Source organism: Podarcis raffonei, chromosome 5, assembly GCF_027172205.1.
Source record: "Podarcis raffonei isolate rPodRaf1 chromosome 5, rPodRaf1.pri, whole genome shotgun sequence".
NCBI lineage: Eukaryota > Metazoa > Chordata > Lepidosauria > Squamata > Lacertidae > Podarcis > Podarcis raffonei.
The window spans coordinates 55,221,271-55,245,840 of NC_070606.1; the positions used below are offsets into that span (position 1 = coordinate 55,221,271).

At 40.6% G+C, this 24,570-nt stretch overlaps 1 protein-coding gene across 6 annotated transcripts in view; it reads left to right on the top strand.

Annotated features, from left to right (window-relative positions):
• The window catches only part of SORCS1 (sortilin related VPS10 domain containing receptor 1), a 362,307-nt gene that overhangs the window by 252,710 nt on the left and 85,027 nt on the right, over window positions 1–24,570 (top strand). For all 6 annotated transcript variants that reach the window (XM_053389262.1, XM_053389264.1, XM_053389265.1 and 3 more), the window contains exons 6-8: window positions 8,059–8,123; window positions 21,708–21,826; window positions 24,006–24,095. In XM_053389262.1, the coding sequence (XP_053245237.1) occupies window positions 8,059–8,123; window positions 21,708–21,826; window positions 24,006–24,095 (274 nt within the window). The remainder of the gene's footprint in view (window positions 1–8,058; window positions 8,124–21,707; window positions 21,827–24,005; window positions 24,096–24,570) is intronic.

Genomic DNA, 24,570 nt, shown 5'->3' on the forward strand with positions numbered 1-24,570 from the left:
GGTCTTACATTTTTCATAGCATTATAACCGTTTTCTGCAAAGGCAGCTAGGAACATCAGTTTTCTATTCCCATTGGAATGACTCTGTCTTGAAATTCCACCCCCTGCCTCCACTAGTCTCTAACTCTCCCACCACTTGCTTTAAAATTCCAGCCAAACAATTCCATAAGTAAAACATGAAAGCCATAAGTAAAACATACAGTATATGTCACAGTGTAAATCTACATTAGGTATTTCTGCTAGTGGACTGGAGACCCTAGGAGCAATGGTGCGTACTCATGATAAAGACTGACAGTAAAAAAAAGGGTGAAGAAAAAAATATGGCTATGTTTAAACTATAAATCATGCATGAACAGTTTCAGACCCAGGTTATAAAGTTTTGGTGAGCAGAACTTTAGATGTATGCAATAACTGTCATCTTAATCTTTAAAATATTTAAAAAACCCATTTCCTGCAATTCCACGGTTTAAGGCAAAGTATATCTTGAGCTGTTTACGTTCTTAACCATGCTTCTGGATAACTTTTCAGATTATTGCCTTTTAATCACAAAGTAAAGTTTATTCATTTGGAAATGAGATGACCTACTTTATAATTATTTCTTTTTATTTATTAAATTTTTATACCACCCTATACCCACGGTTCTCGGGGTGGTTCATAGGATAAAATCACAATATAAAAACACAAAAAACATAATCAAAATAAAAACAAAAATAACCCAATAACCCCCCCCAAAATGCATTTTTAAGGGGCATATTGAGTAGGCAGAGCATGTTCCACACAGCTTGAGTTTGGGCCAATTGTTACGTCTCGGCATAAGCTACCTCACAGGGTTAGTTTGAGGATAAAATATAGGAGAAGTGTAATTATTATTTTTATTAATATCATTTTATTAAATTTCCATACCACTCTTCATTTGAAGATCACAAGAAAGTTTACAATATAAAAGCACAAAAATATACGGCATAATAACAAAAACAAAAGTCTGCAAACACAGTTTTAAAGGCCTGAGAGAAGAGGAATATATTGGCTTGAATATGTAGTAAATGTACCAGGTGAGCTTCCCTGGAGAGAGGATTCCACAGGCAGGGAGCAACTACAAAAAAGGCTGAGCTTCTCATGGAGGAGGTGCATGAAGAAGAGCCTCAGATGATTATTGCAGGGTCTGGATAGGCTAATATGGGGAGAGGCAATCCTTGAGGTATTGTGGTCCTTAGCCATTCAAGGCTTTATAGGAAGAGAAGAGAAGAGAAGAGAAGAGAAGAGAAGAGAAAAAGGAAAAGAAAAGAAAAGAAAGCACTTTGAACTGGACCCGGAAACTAATTGGCAGCGAGTCCTGTCAGGCTAGGATCATTCCTGCTCCTTCAGAGAGAGTGTAAACCAAGCATGGCCAAACTTGGCCCAACAGCTGTTTTGGGACCACAATTCCCATCATCCCTGACCACTGGTCCTTTTAGCTAGGGATGATGGGAGTTGTAGTCCCAAAACAGCTGGAGGGCCACATTTGGCCATGCTTGGTTTACACTCTCTCTGAGTGTAAATATTCTGCCAACGTCTTCCCAGTGCTGCCTGCCCATGTCTAGTATCTCAAGCCTTAAAAAACCCCACCTTCATATGCTCATATCTTGATGAAAGGAACACAGCAAGCATAGGACTATGAGAATTTGCACAGTATTTTTAAAACATACTTTCTTTTTTTGGAAAAAGTAAATTTTAAAACCGATGGAGCTACCCATCAGAGATTTGGTAGAATTAATCATTTCTTTAAGGGTTAATGCCTGGTATAAACCCATCAAAAGCAGGCAACCTCTCATCCATCTAATCTAGGGAACCACCCATTAACTGGGTCTCAGAATTATCCAGATTGAGCTTCAGTTTGTTGGCTCTCATCCAATCCATTACTGAGGCAAGGCCCAGCACATCCACTGCAGATGTAAAGTAGAAGTAGAGCTGTGTAGCATAAGCATATTGCTGAAAATGTAGTCCAAAAAGCCAGATGACCCCACTCAGTGGTTTGAACTCTGAGCAACCCCTCATTGAAGCCTCCATGGGGCCAAAGAGCACTCCTCAAACATCACCCTCTGGAAGTAGAACCAAGTAGAATGGGAAATACCACAAAACCACCCACCTCTAACTAGGACCAAAGGATACCATGGTTGATGGTATTGAAAGCCACTGAGAGGTCAGAGAGAAATAACAGTGACACATTTTCACTGTGTCTCTCCCAACAGAGGCACTCCAAGCAGTTTCTGTGCCATAACTGGGCTTAAACCTCGATGGAAATGGATCTAGAGAATCAATTTCCTCCAAGAGTACCAAGAGCAGGTAAGAGCTACCCCCTCTCTCAAGGAGGCATTAATTACCTCCCTGGCCCAACATCTGTCCCCTCCCTGCTAGTTTTTTCCGTCCAGGAGGAGCAAGGGAACCAAAGTGCAAGTGGTCGCCCTGACCAATCCAAGCACCTTGTCCATATCCTCAAGCCTTACTAACTGAAACTCATCCAACATAACAGGACTAAAAAGTGCCCTGGACACCTCTCAAGAGTCATCTGCTGTACCACGTACCAAGCATTGGTTATCATTAATGTACTAATAACTATCTAAGCCACTAAGTCTCAAGGTGATTTACATATCAAATAACTAAAGGTTAAAATCAAAAAAACAACAGAGACATTTAAAATAAGGGTAAAAACCCTAACAAGTGGACACTTGTGACCAAGGCCCATTTACCCATCTGGGAAAGCCTGTCGGAACAAACATCTCTTCAGTTTCCAGAAAGTGCAGAAGTGAGCTCCTCTCATATCTTGAAAGGAGTGTGATTCTACAAAAGAGGGGTGGCCATGCTTCAATGGCCTTCCCTGCTCAGCTTACAAAAGATTAAAAAAACATAAAAACATTTTACATTCTTCTTCCTGGCAGGGCTCTAAAACACAGGCCTACAATTAGGTTTCACCAAATTCAATTGAAGGGGAGGGTGTGGGGGCAGACAGTCTGAAGACTGAATGTACTTAAGTGGACAGTGCACAGTTAATTCAACTTGCCTAGATATAACACGGTCGTGAAGCTTACTATTGATCTTGAATAAGTCACCATTTATCGGACTAAATTTTGTTATATTTTTGATATGAGAATAAAATAGGATATGCCCATGTGTGCCACCCTGAGTTCCATAGTAGACTAATGTCAGAAATAAAAAGTTACTTTAATTTGGAAATGAATTTCCTTTAAAAATAAATACATCTGCTAAATTTACACAGCTATTTCCCCTATATTATGGTGATGCTTTTTGGATACTTTGCAACTGAAACGGAAAGCGAGAGAATCAGATTATTTTATTATTTTGTCCTGCTGTTAGCTGCCTCCAGTAGTTTTATAATGGAAAGGTGGGGTTGCAAGCATTTTTCATGAATAAATGGAAGGATCCACATTGCTACAGTTTTGGAAAGCTCGATGACTTCTTTGCACAAGACTGGCCAAGGACGAGTGCAATAGGAAAACTGTTTTTTTGTGAATCTAAACTTCAAGGTGCAGCTCTTTTAGGGTATGGATAATATATCACCCAAGGTCATCCTCGGTTACGGGAGGGAATAGCTTGCTCTGCTTCCACCTGAAAGAATCTCCTTCAGTTCACAACTTGGCACTGTATTGCCTTGGTAGATTTGAATACAAATCACGTCCTCCTCTGTCACGGTTCTTTATTTCTTCAGTGCTTCCTCTGTTATCTGCATCAGGACATTATGTGACTTTACAGCATTTATTAAGTAATACCGTCAACTGCTCTAAAGAGAGACAAAATGCCACCTGAAAGATAAACCAGTGACTTTTCAAAGTCTCTGAAAAGGGAAACATCTAAAGGGACAGGATTTGGTTTATGTTTTGTGATTCCAGCTTTACTTGACAGATATAACTTGCATGTAAATTGATTAATAATCTGCTTCTCCACCACCATTTGATAGTCTTTTGAAAACACACATGCACACAACCATATGAAAGTGTCAGACTAAATCCATTGCTGATTGAACAACTTTCTTTGAATGGTGGATTTTATATTCATTTTGACCCTGCTGTACGTAGACAGTGAACCATATTCTAGTTTGAGTTAAAGGGAAATTTCAGTTGGCCAAATTCTCTAAGTTAACACAGCATGCATGAAGTCACCATTTAATGCCTGCAGAATCCAGAAATGAAAGCCCCTTTCAGACAAATTTGCAGGCGAAGGGAAAGGCTTCACAGTGCCAGACTCCCCTCCCAACTTAAGTGTTTTCATTTCAGAAATGAGCCAATGCACATATTCTGCTTTGGATCCAAATCAGACCCAGAAGAAATCAGGGGTGCTTCTTAGCTGGCTTGAAACAAAGAGGGAGGGAAATTATTTGTTTCCACTGTATAATCTGTTTGTTTTTTTTGTTTTGTTTTTTTGGGAGGGAGGGTTGCGCCTTTCGGATGCCTAACTTTGTAATAGATTTTGGCTGACTCTGGAGTCTTTTCCCAATAAGAAAGATGCCAAGAAGGGAGACTGACAACAAGCCAGCATTGTAATTGGCAGGTCTCTCTGTCAGTGGAATAATGCCTGGAGTGCCTAAAACTCCTGGACCTATTTGTCTCCATAGTTTGGCAGGCTTCATCCCCCTCTGAAGCAGCTATCATATCTTCAAATTTCATCTCATAGAGTGAAATTTATTGGGTTTTCCTCTAGCAATCTTGAAGCAGCCCTTTCCTGTGGGGATGGCTACCCTTTTCAGATGCTCTGCTCCCTGTATTTGGGAAGCATCAACAGTAGCATGCTTCTGATATTTGCTGAAAACACACCAGGTTGGGAAAAGACCCTGCTCTGGTATCAGTTTCTAAAAAGATAAAATTTGGAACGGATCAAACAACAACAATTGATCATAATATCCAGGGAAGCTCATATAATTTCTGAACCTGGGGTAGCTCAGTCAGACGAGCATATGATTCTTAATCTCAGGGTGGTCGGTTTGGGCCCCACATTGGGCAGAAATATTCCTGCATTTCAGGGGGTTAGACTAAATGGCCCTCATGGTTCCTTCTAATTCTACAATTCTATGAAATGCAATGGCCTTGGGGCTTTACAGGTGATATTTGCACCTGCTAAGGAAGAGCTGGTTTAATATAATCAAACCTTGCTTTGGTTGAAGCAGCTACCAAATGAATCAGAATGTCCTGAATTGATTTGTAGTTCAAAATATTCTGCCAGCATCTTCCTGATGCTGCCTGCCCATGTCTAGTATCTCAAGCCTTAAAAAAACAACAACACCTTCATATACTTTTAAAATCTTGATGAAAGGAACACAGCAAGCATAGGACTATGAGAATTTGCACAGTATTTCTAAAACATACTTTCTTTCTTTGGAAAAAGTAAATTTTAAAACCCCTGGAGCTACCCGTCAGAGATTTGGTAGAATTAATCATTTCTTTAAGGGTTAATATCTCCAATTGTCAGGTCCAGTGCTTTTTTTCTAAAAAAATGTTTAGGGGTACTCTCATTTTCCTACTCATATTGATATACTGCCCCTCAATGAGGCCAGACTTAGATTCAGAAAATGTTTAGGGGTATGTGTACCCCCAGAAAAAAAGCACTGGTTAGATCTGTGTGAAGGAACAGAAAAGTTAGGGCCATTTTAGTTTCATAATGTCAATGGGGTTTCCAGAGATTTGCATTTTCTGTTTTCATCCAGATTCAAATATGGGGTAGGTCAGAGTAGTCCAGACTGGATCAGGTCCAATTTAGATTTACAAACTGGGGGCACAAATCAGATCAGGGGGTCAATGCACAGCCCTAACATCCATCCCACAAAATGTGCATTGAAAGTTCTAGGATAGCAGTATATCTACTCCCTTGATAGTATGGCTGTCAAATACACAGTTTCTACCATAAAAAAATGAACGTTTATTTAGAGAAAGAAAGGGCAGCACTGATTTATAAGAAAATATGCCCTGTCTTCCAGAGTTGAACCAAACAGAATGATTTCTCGACTTAGGGTTAACTAGTTAGTGAATCATCTTGTTTAGTCACATAATTTATGTACTGTATTTTTACAAGTGTATTTGAATAAAATCTGGCTGATGTGAAAAGGTCTGAAATTACTTTTCTGTGCTATTCACTTAAACAAAACAGTTACTATTATTAATCTCCTCAGAATATTACCCACATTTGTATGCTCTAACATGTATTTTAACGATTTTGTTAAATAATGGTATAACACCTACATGATTAATTCAACTAAAACCTTTTAGTCAGTCCAAATCTTTCACTGGTTTATAAATCAAATAGCGTTCAAAAAGAATACAGTTTGAAAGCCAATGTTTTGCAATGTGTCTAGTGGCTTTCAGTGCCTAAACCACATTGCTTTCGATTCTGCCACAAGTGAGGGCTCATTTACACTTCCACTTGTCCCATGCATGCAAACACACACAAAGAAAATTATCAATAGAGGGAAAGCTCCCATTAGTGCCCATTTTGGGTTCCTTGAATTAGCCATTGGTCAGACTATATCTATCTATCTATCATCTATCTATCTATCATCTATCTATCTATCTATCTATCATCTATCTAACTAAGTATCTAACTATCTATCTATCTAGTAGTGCCTGTGTCTTGGACTTGTTTTCATATAAGTTGAATGGGTATCTTTTTTTATTTTGCAAACAGAATTACGTTCATAGTGATGAGATAGACTTCCAATGCAAGTACTGACAAGAGTAATTCAAAAGCTTCAAGGTGTTCCCCCAGAACACCTAATTTAGTTAGGCTTTGGCAAATATAGACTACTGTCAATGTTAATCATTTTTTATTCACTTAAATCTAGTAAGAAATAATGATCAGTATTTGTTCTTCCGCATGAATTGCTGCTGATGGGTTAGGGTCTTCCAGACGTATTTGTTGAACAAAATTAAGTAATTGAATGGATCAAGTATTTTCTTTTAACCACAATTTAGATTTTGCTAAATTACCAGTGAACTTCAGAAATGAATCTGTCTTCTCTACTAAGAACAAAACGTCCTGAAAATTCAGAGCATCCTTGCCTAGTTTAAATCCTTGTTTTTCTCCAAGAATTTAGTCACTGGTGACATTTTCAACAAGTCTTTCTTACCTATGAAAAAGAAGGAGAGTTCCCTGGGAGGAGGGATTGATCGTTAAACCACTCCCAGAACTGTAGATCTCTGAGGGGAATAGGGGTTTCCTAACAACTTTCAGCTCCTTTAATTATTGGGGAGGGGGGTACTATGGCTGTTAAAATAGGTACCATAGTGCTTCACCTGTATGGTGTGAATATGGCCCTAGAATGTTCAGAACTAAGATTGACACACTGAAATCAAAGCAGAGATTAAGGGTATCTCCAGATTGTCAGTAGCTTGTGGAAGTGATTCAAGAACATAGGAGAACTTTATGGTCACAGCAACACCATACATTTAAAGCACTCATACCACTTTAATGATTATGGCTTTTCCCAAGGAAACCTCAGAAATGTAGTTTCCTTGTTACAAAGCTGTACAAGCCTCTGGCCACCCAATGATGTTGGACTCCAGCTGGCATGGCCAGTAGTCAGGGATGATGGGAGTTGTAGTCTAGCAACTTCTGGAAGTCCCCCCCCACCACCACAACAGATGTTGCTCCCTAGCACTTGGATTCAGCTCATTTAGCATCCAGAGATGAGCCATAAATAATATGTGACATTGTGCAAATGTTCACAAAGCTTCTTTTAGAGAATTGCCTAAAAGCAGATCTATAAGAACCCATTTAAATGTATCTAACAAAGCATTTTTTTCCCTATTCGCATATTATGCTGAGCGTATTATATTTTGGTATTGCTGATCCTATGAGCAAATAAGTATATTTTCTTTTCTAGTTGTTCCTGAATCTCACATTCATTTCATAAGAGAAATAATAACTGCATGAAAATTAAGGGGGAATTTGTTTTCTAAACAAATTATAAATTATTTCTCATTAAACATTTAAGCTACGCAAATAGACACAATGTTGTATAAAATGTTCCATATAACTCAGCATACAAATACTATAGTTTTAATTTCTCCTTTTTCAGGTCTAGGATGGGTACTACTAAAGAGCCAGACATAGTCCATTTGGAGTCAAAGACAGTGGATGGCCGTAAGTTCTTTTGCTTTTTCATAGTCATTTTATTGCAAGTGTAAATACTTGGTCATGGAAAGAGCATCCAGATGTAGGATATCATCAGAGAGATCTCGCAGCAGCAGCACATTACTGTCTGGTTTGGTGCTGCGGAAGCCATTCTCAAGTAGGTTGCAATTCATAAGGATATTCTGCAGCTAAATACAGTTTATACAGAAATAGAAAAGATTTGTAAGTCATGTAGGATCTGCAAGAGGAAAGCATAAAAATGAAACAACAAGCATAAAATGTTTTTCTTCTTATGGCCTGCTTCATTTGATCAGCCCTTTCTAGGGATGCTGTGGAAGTGTTTAATATTTGAAGTTTGAATCTTGGCTTCTTTCCTCCACAAAATGGCTCACAAATTTCAGAATGATAGCATTCTCTTCTCTCTGCTGTTGTCCCTGAGCTGCAGAGAGAGACACAGAGATGTTTCAGTTGGTTTTGCTTCTGAAAGTCCTTCTTTTCCATTTCTGCCATCTTCTTGAATACCTGTAAACTGAATACCAGCATGTGTTAGTGATTTTAATGTTCAATTTTTTTATTGTTCTTTTTATGTATTTTATATGTAGCCACAACATTTTCACACCAGACTGGGATTGTTTTGATAATGAGCTGCCAATAAATGAAACAAACAAATTAACAAACATGCCATTGAACTCAGCCAGAATATGCTAGCTTTTACACAGGATCAGGCTGCTACTCAGACTTTGGAAGTTTCGTGCTCTCTCACCTATGGATAGGTAAAGGTAAAGGTACCCCTGCCCGTACAGGCCAGTCTTGACAGACTCTAGGGTTGTGCGCCCATCTCACTCAAGAGGCCGGGGGCCAGCGCTGTCCGGAGACACTTCCAGGTCACGTGGCCAGCGTGACATCGCTGCTCTGGCGAGCCAGAGCCGCACACGGAAACGCCGTTTACCTTCCTGCTAGTAAGCAGTCCCTATTTATCTACTTGCACCCGGGGGTGCTTTCGAACTGCTAGGTTGGCAGGCGCTGGGACCGAACGACAGGCGTGCACCCCGCCGCGGGGATTCGAACCGCCGGCCATGCGATCGGCAAGTCCTAGGCGCTGAGGTTTTACCCACCTATGGATAGCTTCCATGTAAAAGGCAGAATCCCAAGAAATTACCATTAAGGTAGAACTGAGGTAGATGGGAAGGAACATAATTAAGACTGATTAAGATTGATTGTACTATGTGCAATCATATACAGTAAAATAATTAATATATTATGCTTTGTTGTATTTTACTTTGTTGTAAAATACAACAAGCCTGTGTTTCTTGTGGTGAAGGCTGGTATAAAAATACCTTAACAGATTGATTCCATTTTGACAGAGTTGCAGCGGAAGGCTCAGTGAACAGTTACAGAGAATAAAATTAGGACACATTATGCCAAATAGTTAATAAGTATATCCAGTTCAGTTTTAAAAAGAAGTGGAGTAAATAGTTTGCGTAGCATATATTTATGGCATCCAGTATCAGTTTAAATAACATTCAGCATTAATTGCTGCAATGTATAAATTTAATCCCACCATTAACACTTTTGCAAAGTCCTGAAGGGTTTTTGATCAACTGTACACTTTGAAAGTAAATAACTAAAATCCATATTTATATTTAATAGTTTCTCTTGAAGTCTGAAAGCCCATTTTAACTAAAAGTAAATAAATGAGTGTGGAAGTATTGTCAATTTCTGCATTTTTCATTGAATGACTCTCATGTGAAGCTTATCTCAGGCTTTCATTTTGTATCCCATGGGTATCACAGCAAGCTTGCAGTAAGCTTAAAACTGAACCAGAAAAGAGTTTTAGAATGGAAGAATGAAGGGGGAGTTTTGCCTCTTTGAGGTCACCCCAAATACAGATGCTTTGGGGGTTAAGATGGTGGAGTCTTTGCCGCTAAATGCCTAGAGTGAAGATAATGGACAGTAAATTGTTTAAATTGTGGGCTACCGTATCATTAATTTAAATATCTGATATGCAGCATCTTAAATAGTTAAAGTCAACCTTCCCAAACTCAGCACATGCATACTTACTACCAAGCTGAAAGTTCAGAACTGTGATTCCTAGCATTCATCCTGGCTCTGAGCACTGGATTGGTATTATGGTTCGTCTTTGTTCATCACAATCCATGTATTTGAAATATGTTTTAGGAGGCTCTATCAAAACAATCTGTCCCTGGGCTAACAAACCTTTCCAAAAAGAAAAGAGTCAATGAGACTCTTGGTGATGGATCTGAACTCTAGGTCCCCTGGACTAGTAAAGCATGAGATGTTATTTTGGGCAAATACCACTCAAATGTCTCAGGCTTATCACCGATGCTCTCTGCATATCTCTACTCCTCAAACCCACTCAGCCTGTGAGTTGTACTTATTTATATAGTGAATGCCTTTTATGAAATGAAGCTAAGTCTTAGCCCAGAACATAGTAGAATGGATTTCCCCCCCAAAAAATGGTTGGGCCCCACTACCAACGTGCTCATCTTGTCCTAGCAAAAGCAGGGCATGTGGTTTGGGGTGGAACCTGAGGGAAACTGCTTAAAACAGATGAGGTCGTGGCTCTCAAAACAGTGAGAGAGGTCCTTGACCACATCTGATTGTGCTGTCAATACAAGGCACCTGGTCAGCCTCATCCAAGTGCTCACTCTTCTAAATTGCAGAGGCAAATCTACACATTAAGTAGTAGACTAGGTTGACAGAGAAATGCTGCTCCATAATGACAGAGCAGTTAACATATGGCCTCTGTAGAGCTTTATCTGATGTGCCATATTTTGATGTGTATTATGATATCCTTGGAATGAAGCCTTTACAGATATTAGGAACTTGGGAATCATATACTGCGTACATATCATATTAAGGTAAGGATCATCTGCTCAAGAATCTTTGTTCCTTATGCATATCATCAAAGAGGTAGATCACCAGGCACATCAAACGTGCTTTTATAACCAGCCTACACATAGCCTTTACTGGCCACAATGGTAAAGGAACATATTTAGATTGACTGTGTGAGTCATAATTGCTGTAGTTAAAAATATGTCCAGATTTGCTTCAGTTTATTTTTTAAGTATTCACCAATGGAAGGTGATTACTCCAGCTCTACAGTTTGACTGAATTTGGGAGAGAGAAGATTCCCATCCACCACAATCCAGCACAAATAACTTGAAAGTAAATTTCACCAAATCAATGGATATGTATCACATTGCTTGTGTTAAAACAACCTGTTTCTAGATGGTTATAAAAACAAAGGGACAAACAGCTAGCTATTCAGTCCATGCAGACCAGAGCCAATGTGGCAATTCTTAATCTCTTTTTGCTAGTCGAGATCTGGTATATTTCCAGTGTTACCGTAACAATTGAAACAGCAGCTGTGTTGGGTATATGAGTGCTGAAAATGAGAAGCATAACATCCCAATTACTAGTGGGAGGCAGAACATCTGTGCCAGAAAAGGAATGAAATTAATTCCAAAGCTTAGCAATGGGATATATTAATTGACATGAATTAACTGTAAGTGATGAGGTGCTTCCTGTGTAACTGGGTAAATAAAAAATCCTCATGGATTGCATACCAAGAGAGTACCTGTTGTTGAATTGTGTCTCAATGAACACTACTACCCTAGCTCAAGAGGAAATAATTATTGAAAAAGAGCTGTAAAAATGCAATATATAAAAATCCTTATATTGAGTCCTTTTCTCCTTTTTCTTTTTCTTTGCTGTCTCATTTTCCTCATTGTGATAGTCATGGACTTAAATAGCACAGAAAGGACAATAGACAAAGTCATGGAAGATAAGGCTGTCCATGGTTGTCTTCGAGTCATAATGGTTGTATGCCACCCCTGGACACAGACAAACTTTGGGCCACCAAACTTTCTTTAGCCCAAACATCACTTTCAACCTTGACCACCCCTGCCAGCGGCAGATGTGACTAAGACTGGTTGTGACAAAGTCATATACAGAATACAGTCGCCCTCTCCAGCTAATCTGCACAGATTAACAGAGAACTGAGTTGTTCAACCTCCATGCTTAGCAAATGTTCAATCTGATGACAGCAGAGGGGGGCAATTTGCATCCCCACCAGACTGCTGGGCAGGGCAGAGAGTTTTAAAGTTCTCCAGCCACCAAAGTGCCATGTCTACTTTTGTCACCATGGCCAAAATTGATAGGATCTTGCAAGGTGAGGGGAATGGGATAAGACAGCAAACTTTTTCAGCAGGGGGCTGGTTCACTGTCCCTCAGATCTTGTGGGGGGCTGGACTGTATTTTGAAAAATATATATATGAACGAATTCCTATGCCCCACAAATAACCCAGAGATGCATTTTAAATAAAAGGACCCGGCCCCCAGTCCTTAGTTTGCCTACGCATGGGATAAGAGAAAGCCAGATCAGACACTCAAGCTGTGGGCTAGCCATCCTTGAACTAAAGTGTTTTTATCTGATTTGGCAGAACTTTCTTATATTCTTATGTCTTTTACAAAAACAACATATCTGAGACCAATTGCAACAGAGGCTGCAGTTATGTGCACAAATATCTCAGTGAACATACATTAAGATGCACTGTGCATGAGTGTGCTCTGTGCCTCATAATGTATGAGACAGACACATTTGATTTCATGGTCACTATGTATTCAGACAGCCAGGAACCAGGGCAGCTAGAGGCTCCCATCAGCATATTCACATGATATACAGTATATGCATAGCAAGATGTGTATGTGTGTATTTCCCACATTCAGGTCATATAGCAGCTAAATATAATATGGAGCATTCCTTGGTTTGAAACCAACATATGGAAATTTGGGGAAGTGGGGGATGCTAGAAATACAGTGGAATAGAGTGTTTTTATTCCCAAAATGTCATGCCGTGATCAATCTCTTAATGTGGGAAAGAGTTCGGTGAACTGAGGCTATGGGCAAGTACAGATGGATGAAGCTGTCATTTTTAGTTTCTCCCAGTTTCTCATTTTTCCAATCGACTTTCCTCTGGTGGAGGGAGGAGCCAAGATGGCGCCGAGGCAAGTCACGCTCTCCGGCGCTCACTTTTATTCTTTTAAAACCTTATCTTAATTGCCCTCCGGATGCCAATTTCTAACAAACGGAAAACATTTTAAAGACTCTGAGCACTTTTATAATTCCTGTTGGCTCTGCGAGCTTGTCTTCAGCTTGTCCCAGCCTCCTCCCTCCCTCCTTATCAGCTGCCCGGTCAAGGTTGCCAGAGAGGAGAGAACGCTGCTGCCTGAACTGAGAGCGGAGAGAGAAGAGGTCTAAAGACAGAACTGTGAACTGCTTACCCGACCAACGGTGCCTGGAGAAGGAGGGTAAGGAGAGACACGACTGTGAGCCCTGCTTTGAGACTGCCCATAGACACCCAGCTCTGCTGAACACAGAGAAAGATAAAGCTTGGAGATTCGGGGGTTAATTGAACTGACTGACCCCCGCCCAGCTGGGGGGCTGTGTGAACTAGCTGGGGACAGCATTCCTGCTTTGCAGTTGAAGAGGAAGTGCAGTAGCTGGAAAGACTCTTCATTTTAACAAACTGTTTTCTGAGGAGACCAGCATTTATACTCTCAGAGACTCCTGGTGAAGGCATCCTGAGTTTTTTTACAGGAAGTTTTTAATCTACACAATAACTCTACAACAGTGTATCGGATAGGTCCCTCTGGAGGTTTGGAAAACCGGCTTCAGCAAGATATCGCTCTGTGCCCTGCCTTATGTGGTAGGCCTCTGAAAGACTGTTTAGAAGGAATCAGTGAACCAGCCCACAGAAAGTTTCCCTTCTGGGGCTCTTGGATATCCTTCGTTCAGTATAGGGCGGTGGGAGATGGCCTCTAAAGACTAAGCTAGGGCCCGAAATACAAGGTTATCATAGCTGTACATGCGCTATAGCCAAACTCCACTATTATCCTTTTCCAGCTGCACATAAATTGCCTAAATAAGGCAATTTTAATTTTAATGTAGTTTTTAGCCGTTTTATTACTGCTGTCCCTTTGGCAGCATTGTTTTATTATTATATTCTGACTAGGTTGCAGCATCTGTGAAACAGCGCTGGTCGCATGATTGAGGTGAAAACTACAGGCTTAGGACAATCACCAAGATCTAAAAGCAGAGAACGCAAAATAGAGAAATATACTGAGGCTGTTGATGAGTACATCAGGAAGCTGCTGCAGAGAGCAGGTGGGAATATAGATTGATACCCCCACTTGCCCCCCAATTTAAGGCAGTCGCACCTGGGGTAAACTGCCCTCTCTCTATATCAAGACAACTTTTACCATGGTTTTTACTAGAAGAACATATAAGGAGTTGGGTATACTGCCTGACTCGGCAATCAGCCCCCCGGGCCCTGGTAAAAGACAAAGCAAAATCAGAAATTACTTTCCTAAGATGGAGGAGGGTAAGAGTCCACAAAAAGAGTTAATTCTTGATGAAGTAATACCCCCCTCTCTTACTGTTCTTGATTGGACGTCTCATTTTAAAGAGATATATCAAGATACTGGAAATATTAACTCCCCATGCAGCCTAGCGCAAGAACTAGCTTTAGCCGAGGAACTTCAGGAGGGAAATACCTCTATTACTAAGGAACAGCTGCCCACGGAAGAAATTACATCAACCCATCAAAACCAGATACCTATTCCAAAATACTCTCAAACGGAATTGAATGACGGCCGCCCTTTGGATTATTCCTTAGCAATAAGTACTGATCTAGCCAACATAAAAAATTATCTAACAATAACGAATGGGCTACTGCTGACGTTAGTAGAAAATTTCATACCTCAATTAAAAGAGATGAAATTAAATGATACGCCCCAAGAACATAAAACAGTTGAGCTAGTGGGGACGAACAAACCAGTAATAAATAAGAATTTGCAAAGACATAACTCAAGGGCAAAAGTGAAGAAAAGTAAAAATATCAAAACAACAAGGAAAGCCAAGTATACCTGCAGTAATCGAAGCATACATTGGCAGAAATTGTTTAAACTTCTTCCCTCGGCCCCAAATAAATTGACCACACGGGGCAGCAAAAAGAAGGGTAAAAAGAGAGAAACAAAGATAGTTACACAGCAACCGGCTAAGGAGGACTCGCCAAGGCTGACTCCAGTAGCAAGTGAGAAGGCAGAAGTAACAATTCAGTCCCTGGATAACCAACTATTTAACAAACCTGATGCTGCGGAAGTTGAGGCCTCTACCTATGAAGGCAATAAAACACTTAGCAAATCGAACAGCGGGGAGGAGGAAGCATTCAGTAGAGATGATACCCCCCTTCAGACCTGGCAAGCCTCCAGTCAGGAAAGAGATTGGAATTTGATCCTAAATCCCCAAAAATTGGTACTCACGAACTTCCCGAAGCCTAAGGGCTTCCTTACAGGGAAACAGCGAATAATGAACTTTGTATCTAGCCTAAATGACATACTGCCAGGAATGGTTAATTCTAATGATATCATCTCGGTGGAATATCTACATTATGATGGTCACTCAGTGAGAGCACTGACCACTTTTAGGGATCAGAACCTGGCCAAGTTTATTTTTAGGTCAAGACCTGCCTTTTTAAAAGCACGGATAACAATACTTAGGCTCTTTGAAAATAAGGCTCCTTTGAGCCCCCTTTTGAGAACTAAGCAGGCAAATCTTAGAAAGGGGAAACAACTCTCAAAATTCTGGCCTGACAAACAGAATCCGCAATGCCTTGTGAGCAAAGGTGAGGATTTCTTTACTATAGAAGAAAATATCCTAATTGACCAATTCTGGATGTTCCCACCATTAATACAAACTGACATCTTGGGAAGACTAGACAAGCTAAGAGATAAGCTGGCCGAGAGAGCTTCTGGCAACGAGGTTATTAAGGGGGACCAAAAAAAGACCACAACACATAACCTTCAGATCAAAGCGGAGATTAACTTTCCACCAAGAGAGAATGTGCCACCCTTCAAGGAGAGCACTTCATCACCCCCTCGAAGGAGAAATATCCCTAAGGTGACCCCACCAGACGTATGGGACAAAATGAGATACCTAGATGAAACAGAATTGGGCCAAAATCAGGCCGCAACAGAATATCCACAGAAGGAATTTACGCATAATAAAGATCCGGTGTTCACAAACGTGAGCACTTTGCATCCACCTATTGAAATCATAGAGCGGCTGGATAGCCCGCCATACAAAGTCGATAGGCGACCGATACATAAAGCGATAAACCCTAAAAGTATGTTAGCTAATAATTGACAAAGACTCGACCGTGATAAAGCCAATCTAAAATTTTTATCATGGAACATTGCTGGTTGGCTCAACAAGGCGACTGACCAATCATTTGTCAATTTTATTCAAGATCATGATATAGTCTTCCTGCAAGAGACATGGCTAACAGGGGATTTAGATGTAAATGGTTTTGCCTCATTTTCGCTCGCAGGTTCACCAAGCAACAAAGGGGGACGAGTTAAGGGTGGGCTAGGCATTCTAATATCCACAAGGCTGAGAGCATCTTTCGTCGAGCTGGAGCCTCTGAGCAGTGTGGCCATGGCATTATTAATGAAATGCAGATATTGCACACTTCTATTGATTAATATATATGCCCCTCCCCAAAGAGGCAAGCAGCTTATCAAAAATATCTGGCATAGGCTAGAATCATATGTCGATGAGTTAATGAATCAAACTCCTGCAGCAGCAGTGCTGCTGGCTGGGGATTTAAATGGCAGAATTGGCCAATCAGACGAAGCGTTATATGCTCATTTCCATGACGTACCTCCCATTTCTGAAGAAGCCCTTTCTATTCCCCCAAGGCTCTCAAAAGACAAGGGCTGCAACTACGCAGGCCTATGCCTCCTACGTTTTTCCAACAATCTGGATCTGACTGTATTAAATGGTCGTGTCGACAGAGAAACCAGTGGGGAATTTACATTTATATCCAACATGGGAGCCTCCACTATCGATTACGTCCTGGTGTCATCTAACCTTTTGAGCAGAGCACGGGAATGTAAAGTGGTGGAGAGGGTTGACAGTGACCATCTACCGCTCTGTTTAATACTGGATGTAAGAAAAGATCTATTCTGCTCTTATAAACTTGTAGCCCCATGTTTCGAAAACATGGAGCTAAGATATTCACGTATTAAATGGTCCAGCAAATTGAGTGATGAAATATCGGAAAGACTTCACTCAGATACTTTTCTTGCTAGAAAGGAGAACCTCGTTAATTCCCCAACTCCTGAGGCTAGATTAGACATGTTCCGGGAACTGATTTCGTCTCTACAACCTTATCTGACCAACAAAAAAACGCCACGGCAATCTCTACACTCTAATAAATCCAAACCTTGGTTTGACCAAGAATGCATGGCTATGAAACGCCTCCTGCTGGACAAGTACAGGAACTATAGATCAGCGAACTTACCTTCGCTTCCATTAGACTGGTTTGAGTTAAAACGCAGTTATAAAGCTCTGATTAACAAGAAAAAGCTCCAGGCACAAAGGGAGGAATGGCAGTGCCTAGTGGAGGCCTCCCGAAGGAAAGATTCTGCCACGTTTTGGAAAACAATCGCAAAGGGCTGGAGAGACTCCCCGATCGAAGTCGAATACTCTATACCCGCTGGAGCATGGGAGGCCTATTTCCTCTCATTATATTCATCAAATCAACTGGTCCCAGTTCTGCTTCCTGCTTCAAGTGAATTTGGCAAGGAATGGCCCCCTGTAACCACAGAAGAAATTACTGGCCTTATTCAATCTCTTAAATCAGGGAAAGCCCCGGGTGCTGACAATATCCCACCAGAAATTCTTAAGGCAAATGTTGAATGGTGGGCCCCTGTGCTAGCCGCCTTGTTCACTAGTATAAATCAAGCGGCTATTATCCCCGAGGACTGGGGTTTAGCCATCATCATTCCAATATTCAAGAAAGGAAGCAGAACTGAGCCAGCTAACTACAGACCAATCAGTCTATTAAGTATTATTAGTAAACTATACGCTGCTCATTTATGTGATAAATTAGTGGAGTGGATGGAAAGAGAGCATATTCTATCAGAAGCTCAAGCTGGTTTCAGAGCAAAGCGCTCAACTATAGACCAGGCCCTTATCCTTCAACACCTGGCAGACAAATACTCTAGAAAAGGGGGGTCTTTATATGCAGCTTTTGTGGATTTTAAATCGGCTTTTGATCTAATACCAAGGGACAGACTCTGGGAAAAGCTTGGCGCTACAAACATAGATAAACGCTTATTACGCCTTATCCGTGGTCTATATGAAAACACCAGGGTGAGGGTAAGATGCGATCGGTCAGGCCATCTAACTAAAGAAATTCAAACGCACTATGGGGTTAAACAAGGATGTGTCCTCGCGCCAACGCTATTTAATTTTTATATCAACTCTCTAGCAGTAAATATGGTGAAAGAAAATGCCCACCCTCCCAATCTGGCAGGTATGCCCCTCCCGGTGCTTCTGTATGCGGACGACGCAGTCCTACTCTCCTTTTCCTGCGTTGGCTTGAGGAAGCTTTTGAGATCACTTGCTGACTATTGTCAAGCGGAACAACTATCAATAAATTACAGCAAATCTAAAATTATGGTGTTTTCAAAGAAAAGAAGGAAACACATATGGAGAATTAATGGTCAACCTATTGACCAGGTAGCAACTTTCAAATACCTGGGAATAACTTTTCAGGAAAGGGTCTCGTGGCACCAACAGATGAAAAATGCCATTGCCAATGCAGGAAGGGCCAATAAAGCCCTTACAAGATTTTTTCACGGGAAAGGGGGTAAATACGTTCCGGCGGCCTCCCAGGTTTTTGCTGCAAAAATACTCCCACAACTCACTTATGGATCCCAGGTTTGCAGTTTTAAAAATTTTGCGCCTATGGAGGCATTTCAAACAAAATTCTATCGGTGTTTATTGGGGATCCCCCCCTGTGTATCTAATATAGCTGTCCGCTTAGAAGTTGGACAACCACCCGTCAACGCGCGGTTGTGGATTCTAAAGATACACTACTGGTTAAAACTTATTTTTTTCCCGGCCGGTTTGGCTCCTTTAACACTCTTAGACACCTTTCATTCTACCTGGAAAGCTTCCCTGTTTGAAAAGATAAGAAGCTTGGGATTCTCCCCGCAGATCTTGATAGCGGCAGGATATGAGAGAGCCAGAAGTCAAGTGCTTCAACGCATTAGGGACATAGAGCTGCAATGTCATATGGGCAAAATGGAGAAACATGCCACAATTAGAGACTTTGGGAGAGGGTTCTCACCCGCAAAGTATCTGGCTGATTTACAAATACCTAAGTACAGACACTCCTTTACCCTGGCCAGATTTAACGTTCTGCCCTCTGCCCTGCTGCTAGGCAGATATGAGGGCAAACCATATGAGTCACGTGTTTGCCCATGTGGCTCATCGGAAGTGGAAACAAATCTGCATGTATTGCTGCACTGTAGTTACTACGAGGATCTACGCCTGACCTTTATTGCCCCAGTTCTACAAAAGCTTAAAAATGAACCAGAACTCCAACGTATGAGAGCCTTGGTAGAAGATAAGGTTCCTGAAATCACGATCAATGTTGCCAAATTCTGTGTAGCCGCTATTAGGCGCAGGAAACAAGAGCTTTCCAATGCCAATATGCAGGCGAAGGCAAATACTTAATTTTATTTATGCTGTCTAATTTTAAATTGCTGTTATGGCCTAATCTGTATTGAAATTGTCCTTTGTTTTTTCCGGTGTTATGCTTTGCTGACTAGCTGTACGAGTTAATCTGGTCTGTGACCGTTTTTAATAAATTTAAGATTTAAGATTTTCCAATCTGAAATTCAGTTTTGCCACTTTGAGTTCAGATTTTCCCTAATACACATTATTTTATGTGATTTTACTTCATATACATGTGTTGGAAAGCAATTTTGCCCAACGTGATGCATTTTTATATGTTGGTTTCACTAATACACGTGTTTTTAGGTACACGGTTCTCCTATAAATGCTCTTTTATATATATTATATGGTTAGGGAACTGCATCACAAATTTCAGAGAAGTGCGAATTTCAAATGTTTGTTGCGTTTCGGTTTACAGACTGTTTGGGGAAGTTCAGATTAGATAGGTTTGCATTCATATGCAAACCAAACTAAAACTTTGTTTCCATCCCTGAGGCGCTAATGAGTTATTGCTATTAATTTTTATACACAAAGGGAGCTAAACATTGTGGTTTAGAATGCTACTTTGTCCCTGTGGTGATTATGCAGTTTTCTAGGGAGAAAATAATGAAGCAGAGGGACTTATTGTTTACATAATCAGCTGCCCATTGTTGCAGAGGGAAAAGACAGTGTTTTTAAAACTCATTTCCTCTTCCGTTTTCTTTCCCATCACCATTTTCTTTCCTTCAAGTAAACGTAGATTGCCATCAAGATACAGCACTCAGGAATTCACTGTGATGTTCTAACTATATGCGTGTAGCTGTATTCCCTTGCTCAGTCATTCATGTTCCTCACTGTTGATATTGGATATGACTGTGCTAATTCTTTCCTTTCAAGTACTAGTAGTTGTACATGTTTTCTTTCTGAAAGAGGCTTGAGGGTCTGATGCCTTGCATGTATTTCCTAAGTGAGTCCTGTGTTTCTTGAAACTATTTTTAGATACCTTTTAAAACAATTTAATAAAAGTTCCTAGCTGCTTTCTTTTGCCAACTAAACCAGAAGTAGTAGGAATGGGGAATGCAGATTTAGAAAGAATGGCTATACTTTATATAGAAATGCTACACAGTACATTGTGAGGAAGACTGTGAACAGGTGACCTCTGTGACTTCTCAGTCTGCTCTCCAGGTGCTAACTGTCTAAGACCACATCTTAGGATTCTTTATCTTTAAACTGCACTTGAGCCAGCCATCCCTTTAAATAGAGGATGCCTGCTAGTCACCCTACTCAGTTGCTTCCTGCAGTATGGAAGAGTAGAGGACAACTGTGAGATGGATCGTTGTGTAGGCTTAATTCTATAAACATGCATCCACTTTCAAAGTCATCCACACAAGAATACCTACTTTTCTTTGCCATGGAGAAAAGCACTGGAAATGTTGGGCCTAAATCAGCCTATCATGGCCACTAGTTGCTCCACCACATACCTCTGTTCCCTACCAAACCCTTAGAGTTGGCTTGACAAGGAAGGAAAACCTCCAGAAACATGCTTATAGAATTTTAAGGCAAATTTGGACTTCCCTGCTTTGGCAAAACAACTTAATAATTTTGATGGGAACTAGAATGAGTTCAGTGACTGTGAAATATCTTTAGAGTAGGGAAGGGCTGCAGGGAGAACAATTATAGAGATTCCAGTTTCCTGCACAGGCTGTTCTGACCACACTGTTTCAGTTTTTTCTCTTTTCTTTCTCCAGTATCTCTTCCATGTCTAGCAAAGTCACCCTGGCTATCCAGACTTTCCATCACCACCAGTTAGAAGTAGGCTAACAGTGGCAAGTGAGGAGGGAGCAATTCATTCCTTTACTTCTATTTTCTGAACTACATTGACTAATCTTAGTTAAGGGCATCAATTTATTGCAAGGATGAAAGCATATTTGAAACATATTTCATTGTAAGGTTGAGAGTATTCAGCCGCTAAAGGCATTGTTGTTGTTTTTGTGATTTCAGATGCACAGTACATCACCTGCAGGATGCAGAACTGCTCTGAAGCTATAAGAAGTAAACCTTTTCCAGGATACATTGACTCTGACTCCCTCATTGTCCAGGATGATTATGTGTTTGTTCAGGTTTGAACAGCTTTTCCACTGATTGATTGCAAATCATTTGTCCTCCTTCCTTGAATTTTAATCTCCCTTCCCTCACACTTGCAACAAAACAGATTGCATGAATGCTCCATTTCAGTGCATCGAAGCCAAGCATTGGTCCCATCGGGATGCTAATTGTTTCCTTCTGCCTCTACCTCAAGTACCTTATCAACACGGGGGTCGTGAGGGGTTTTGCCTGGAGTGTGCACAATGTGTACCGCAATAATCTACCTTGCCAATCAGCCAACCTCATATTTTATTCCAGGAGCATCCTTCCATCTCACCAGGTTTTTAAGTTTGTATGCCAGATTCTGATATCACAATTGCAACAGAACAATCAAGTTTTTTTCTATTAGTTTGAGCTCGGAGTGTAAGGGGTAAGGGAGAGAGATGGAAGGGGAGTACTTGAGAGGAGTAATCAGGCATGATTGTCATGCATGGGCTATGATTATTGCGAAAAGGATGAAGATGAGATATATTCAGCTGAGCTGTGTTCCAGGTGAAAGCCAGAGAATATATCTGAACAGTTTCAGGTTTCATTATCCTCCTGCTGCTGTCCATTTCATAACAAAGAGAAAGGAAATAAAACGCAAGCAGAGTGGAGATGTGCTATAAATTATCTGGCTTCCAACTATATCATGAGGTTCTGAGGTCTCTGATTTCTGACCTGGGATTATACTGGGAGTCTTGGCTGTATTGCCATACTGTCTTACTTGTCTCTCCCAGCTATAAGAGTGAGCAGAATTTGACCTAGAATTTGACTCCCCCATAGCACCTGCCCACCCAAAGAACTTTTGCCAGCCCTCCTGTATATTAAAAGAGCACATATACATTGTATTGCTTTTTTCTTCCACAACAAATTTACCAAGTGTCATCCATTGTTACCCATACTGTTAAAAGTGTAAATTCCATTGCCTGTTACATAATCAAACAAAAGTACACATTCCATTGCATTGCATAGTTAAGTCTATTGTGTGGTTTATAAAGACCACACTATTAAGCCTAGACTAAGCTGATATTCAGTGCTTTTTCTAGAAAAACAGGTGCCGATACTCACAATGAAGTTGTTAAAGTAAGTGCCACACTTTTTAACAACAAAAAGAGGTGCCGGTATTGAATACCCTTTTGTACCCCTGGAAAAAACAACAACCCACTGCTGATTCTATTTAATATGGCAGCCATCACCCTTGTTGTTAATGTATGATGATGACCATTCATTTTTACTCATGTTACTCAGTGTAAGCTACTGAGTGTCACTTTTGTTTTGTCCTAAACCAATTTTGAGGGGACAGTCTGTTTCATTGGCTTAGTTCAGGAGTCAGCAAACTTTTTCAGCAGGGGGCCGATCCACTGTCCCTCAGATTGTGGATGGGGGGCTGGACTATATTTGGGAGGGAGAAAATGAATGAATTCCTATGCCCCACAAATAATCCAGAGATGCATTTTAAATAAAAGCACACATTCTACTCATGTAAAAACACGCTGATTCCTGGACCGTCTGTGGGACGGATTTAAAAGGCGATTGGGCCGGAACCTGCCCCCAGGCCTTAGCTTACCTACCCATGGCTTAGTTGCAGCTAGCTTTCCTTTGTAGTTTAGAAGAAATTAATTTTCATTCATTCCAGGTGTTGAAAACACAGATTGCCTTGAAACATGTAACAATAAGTGTTAAGCACTCTGCAAAATTCAGAGCACTTAGGTACACTTGAGACAGCTGACCAAAACTTTCAATCTGGTCTTGGGTTTGAAGGGGGTAGGGAGTTTTCCCAAAGGTTATGTCATTATACTCTCAAGTCCTGATTGTTAGAAACTAAGAACAACTACCCCTGACACGAGGATTACAAATGCTGCATGCTCAAATGAGGATTCAGAAGGCTGCTTCTAGGCACTTATATTTGCAGCTTTTCCTGTGCCCTTTTGTCTTTCTGTACAAGCAATCTGAATAGGTTAGGCCACTTAACGCTGTCAGTTTTCACTGCTGACAATCTGAATGATGCCTATTTTGTCTCCTGCTGTAACTGCAGTCCCATTTTTGAGCTGTCACTGCCGCAATTGCATTCCCCTTTCCAGCTTGCCTATTATTTTCTCCCTGCGTTTGGAAAAATGAAACAGTGATGATAATAACCTTGATAATAAAAGAAAACTATGTTATATGTTGCAGCTGACATCAGGAGGCCGGCCTCATTACTACGTGTCCTATCGGAGAAATGCATTTGCGCAGATGAGGCTTCCTAAGTATGCTTTGCCAAAGGTAAACTCTTATGCTCAGGATATTCATGCATGCGCTTTCAGTTCACGGTTTGACCAGCAGACTAGCATTACTGCTTTTCAGCAGCAACTTCAGAATTGGTTTAATTTGCACGCAGACCTGATTCCTACTAAAGAAAATATCCAAGCAGGGGGAAAAACAACCCCATCCATTAAGGTCAATATTACAGCTAGCCAAGGACATCCATTCAAAATGCAGATTGACTTTTGAGTTGGTGGAAATTACTAATTAGGGTTTCATTTTAATCATTAGTGACATCTGTGGTTTTCTCTTAAAATGTTTTTCCTTTTTCTTTGTGCCAGTAGCTCCCACATTTTGCTTTATTAATGTAACTTAATGGGGATTAAAGAACAAAGCGCCTTTGTGTGTTGGCTTCACATCTTCCCTAATTAAGAACAATGAAGCAGTGGAACCTAAAAGGATATCACTGCCTTCTGGAGCTAAAACTTGTAGAAAG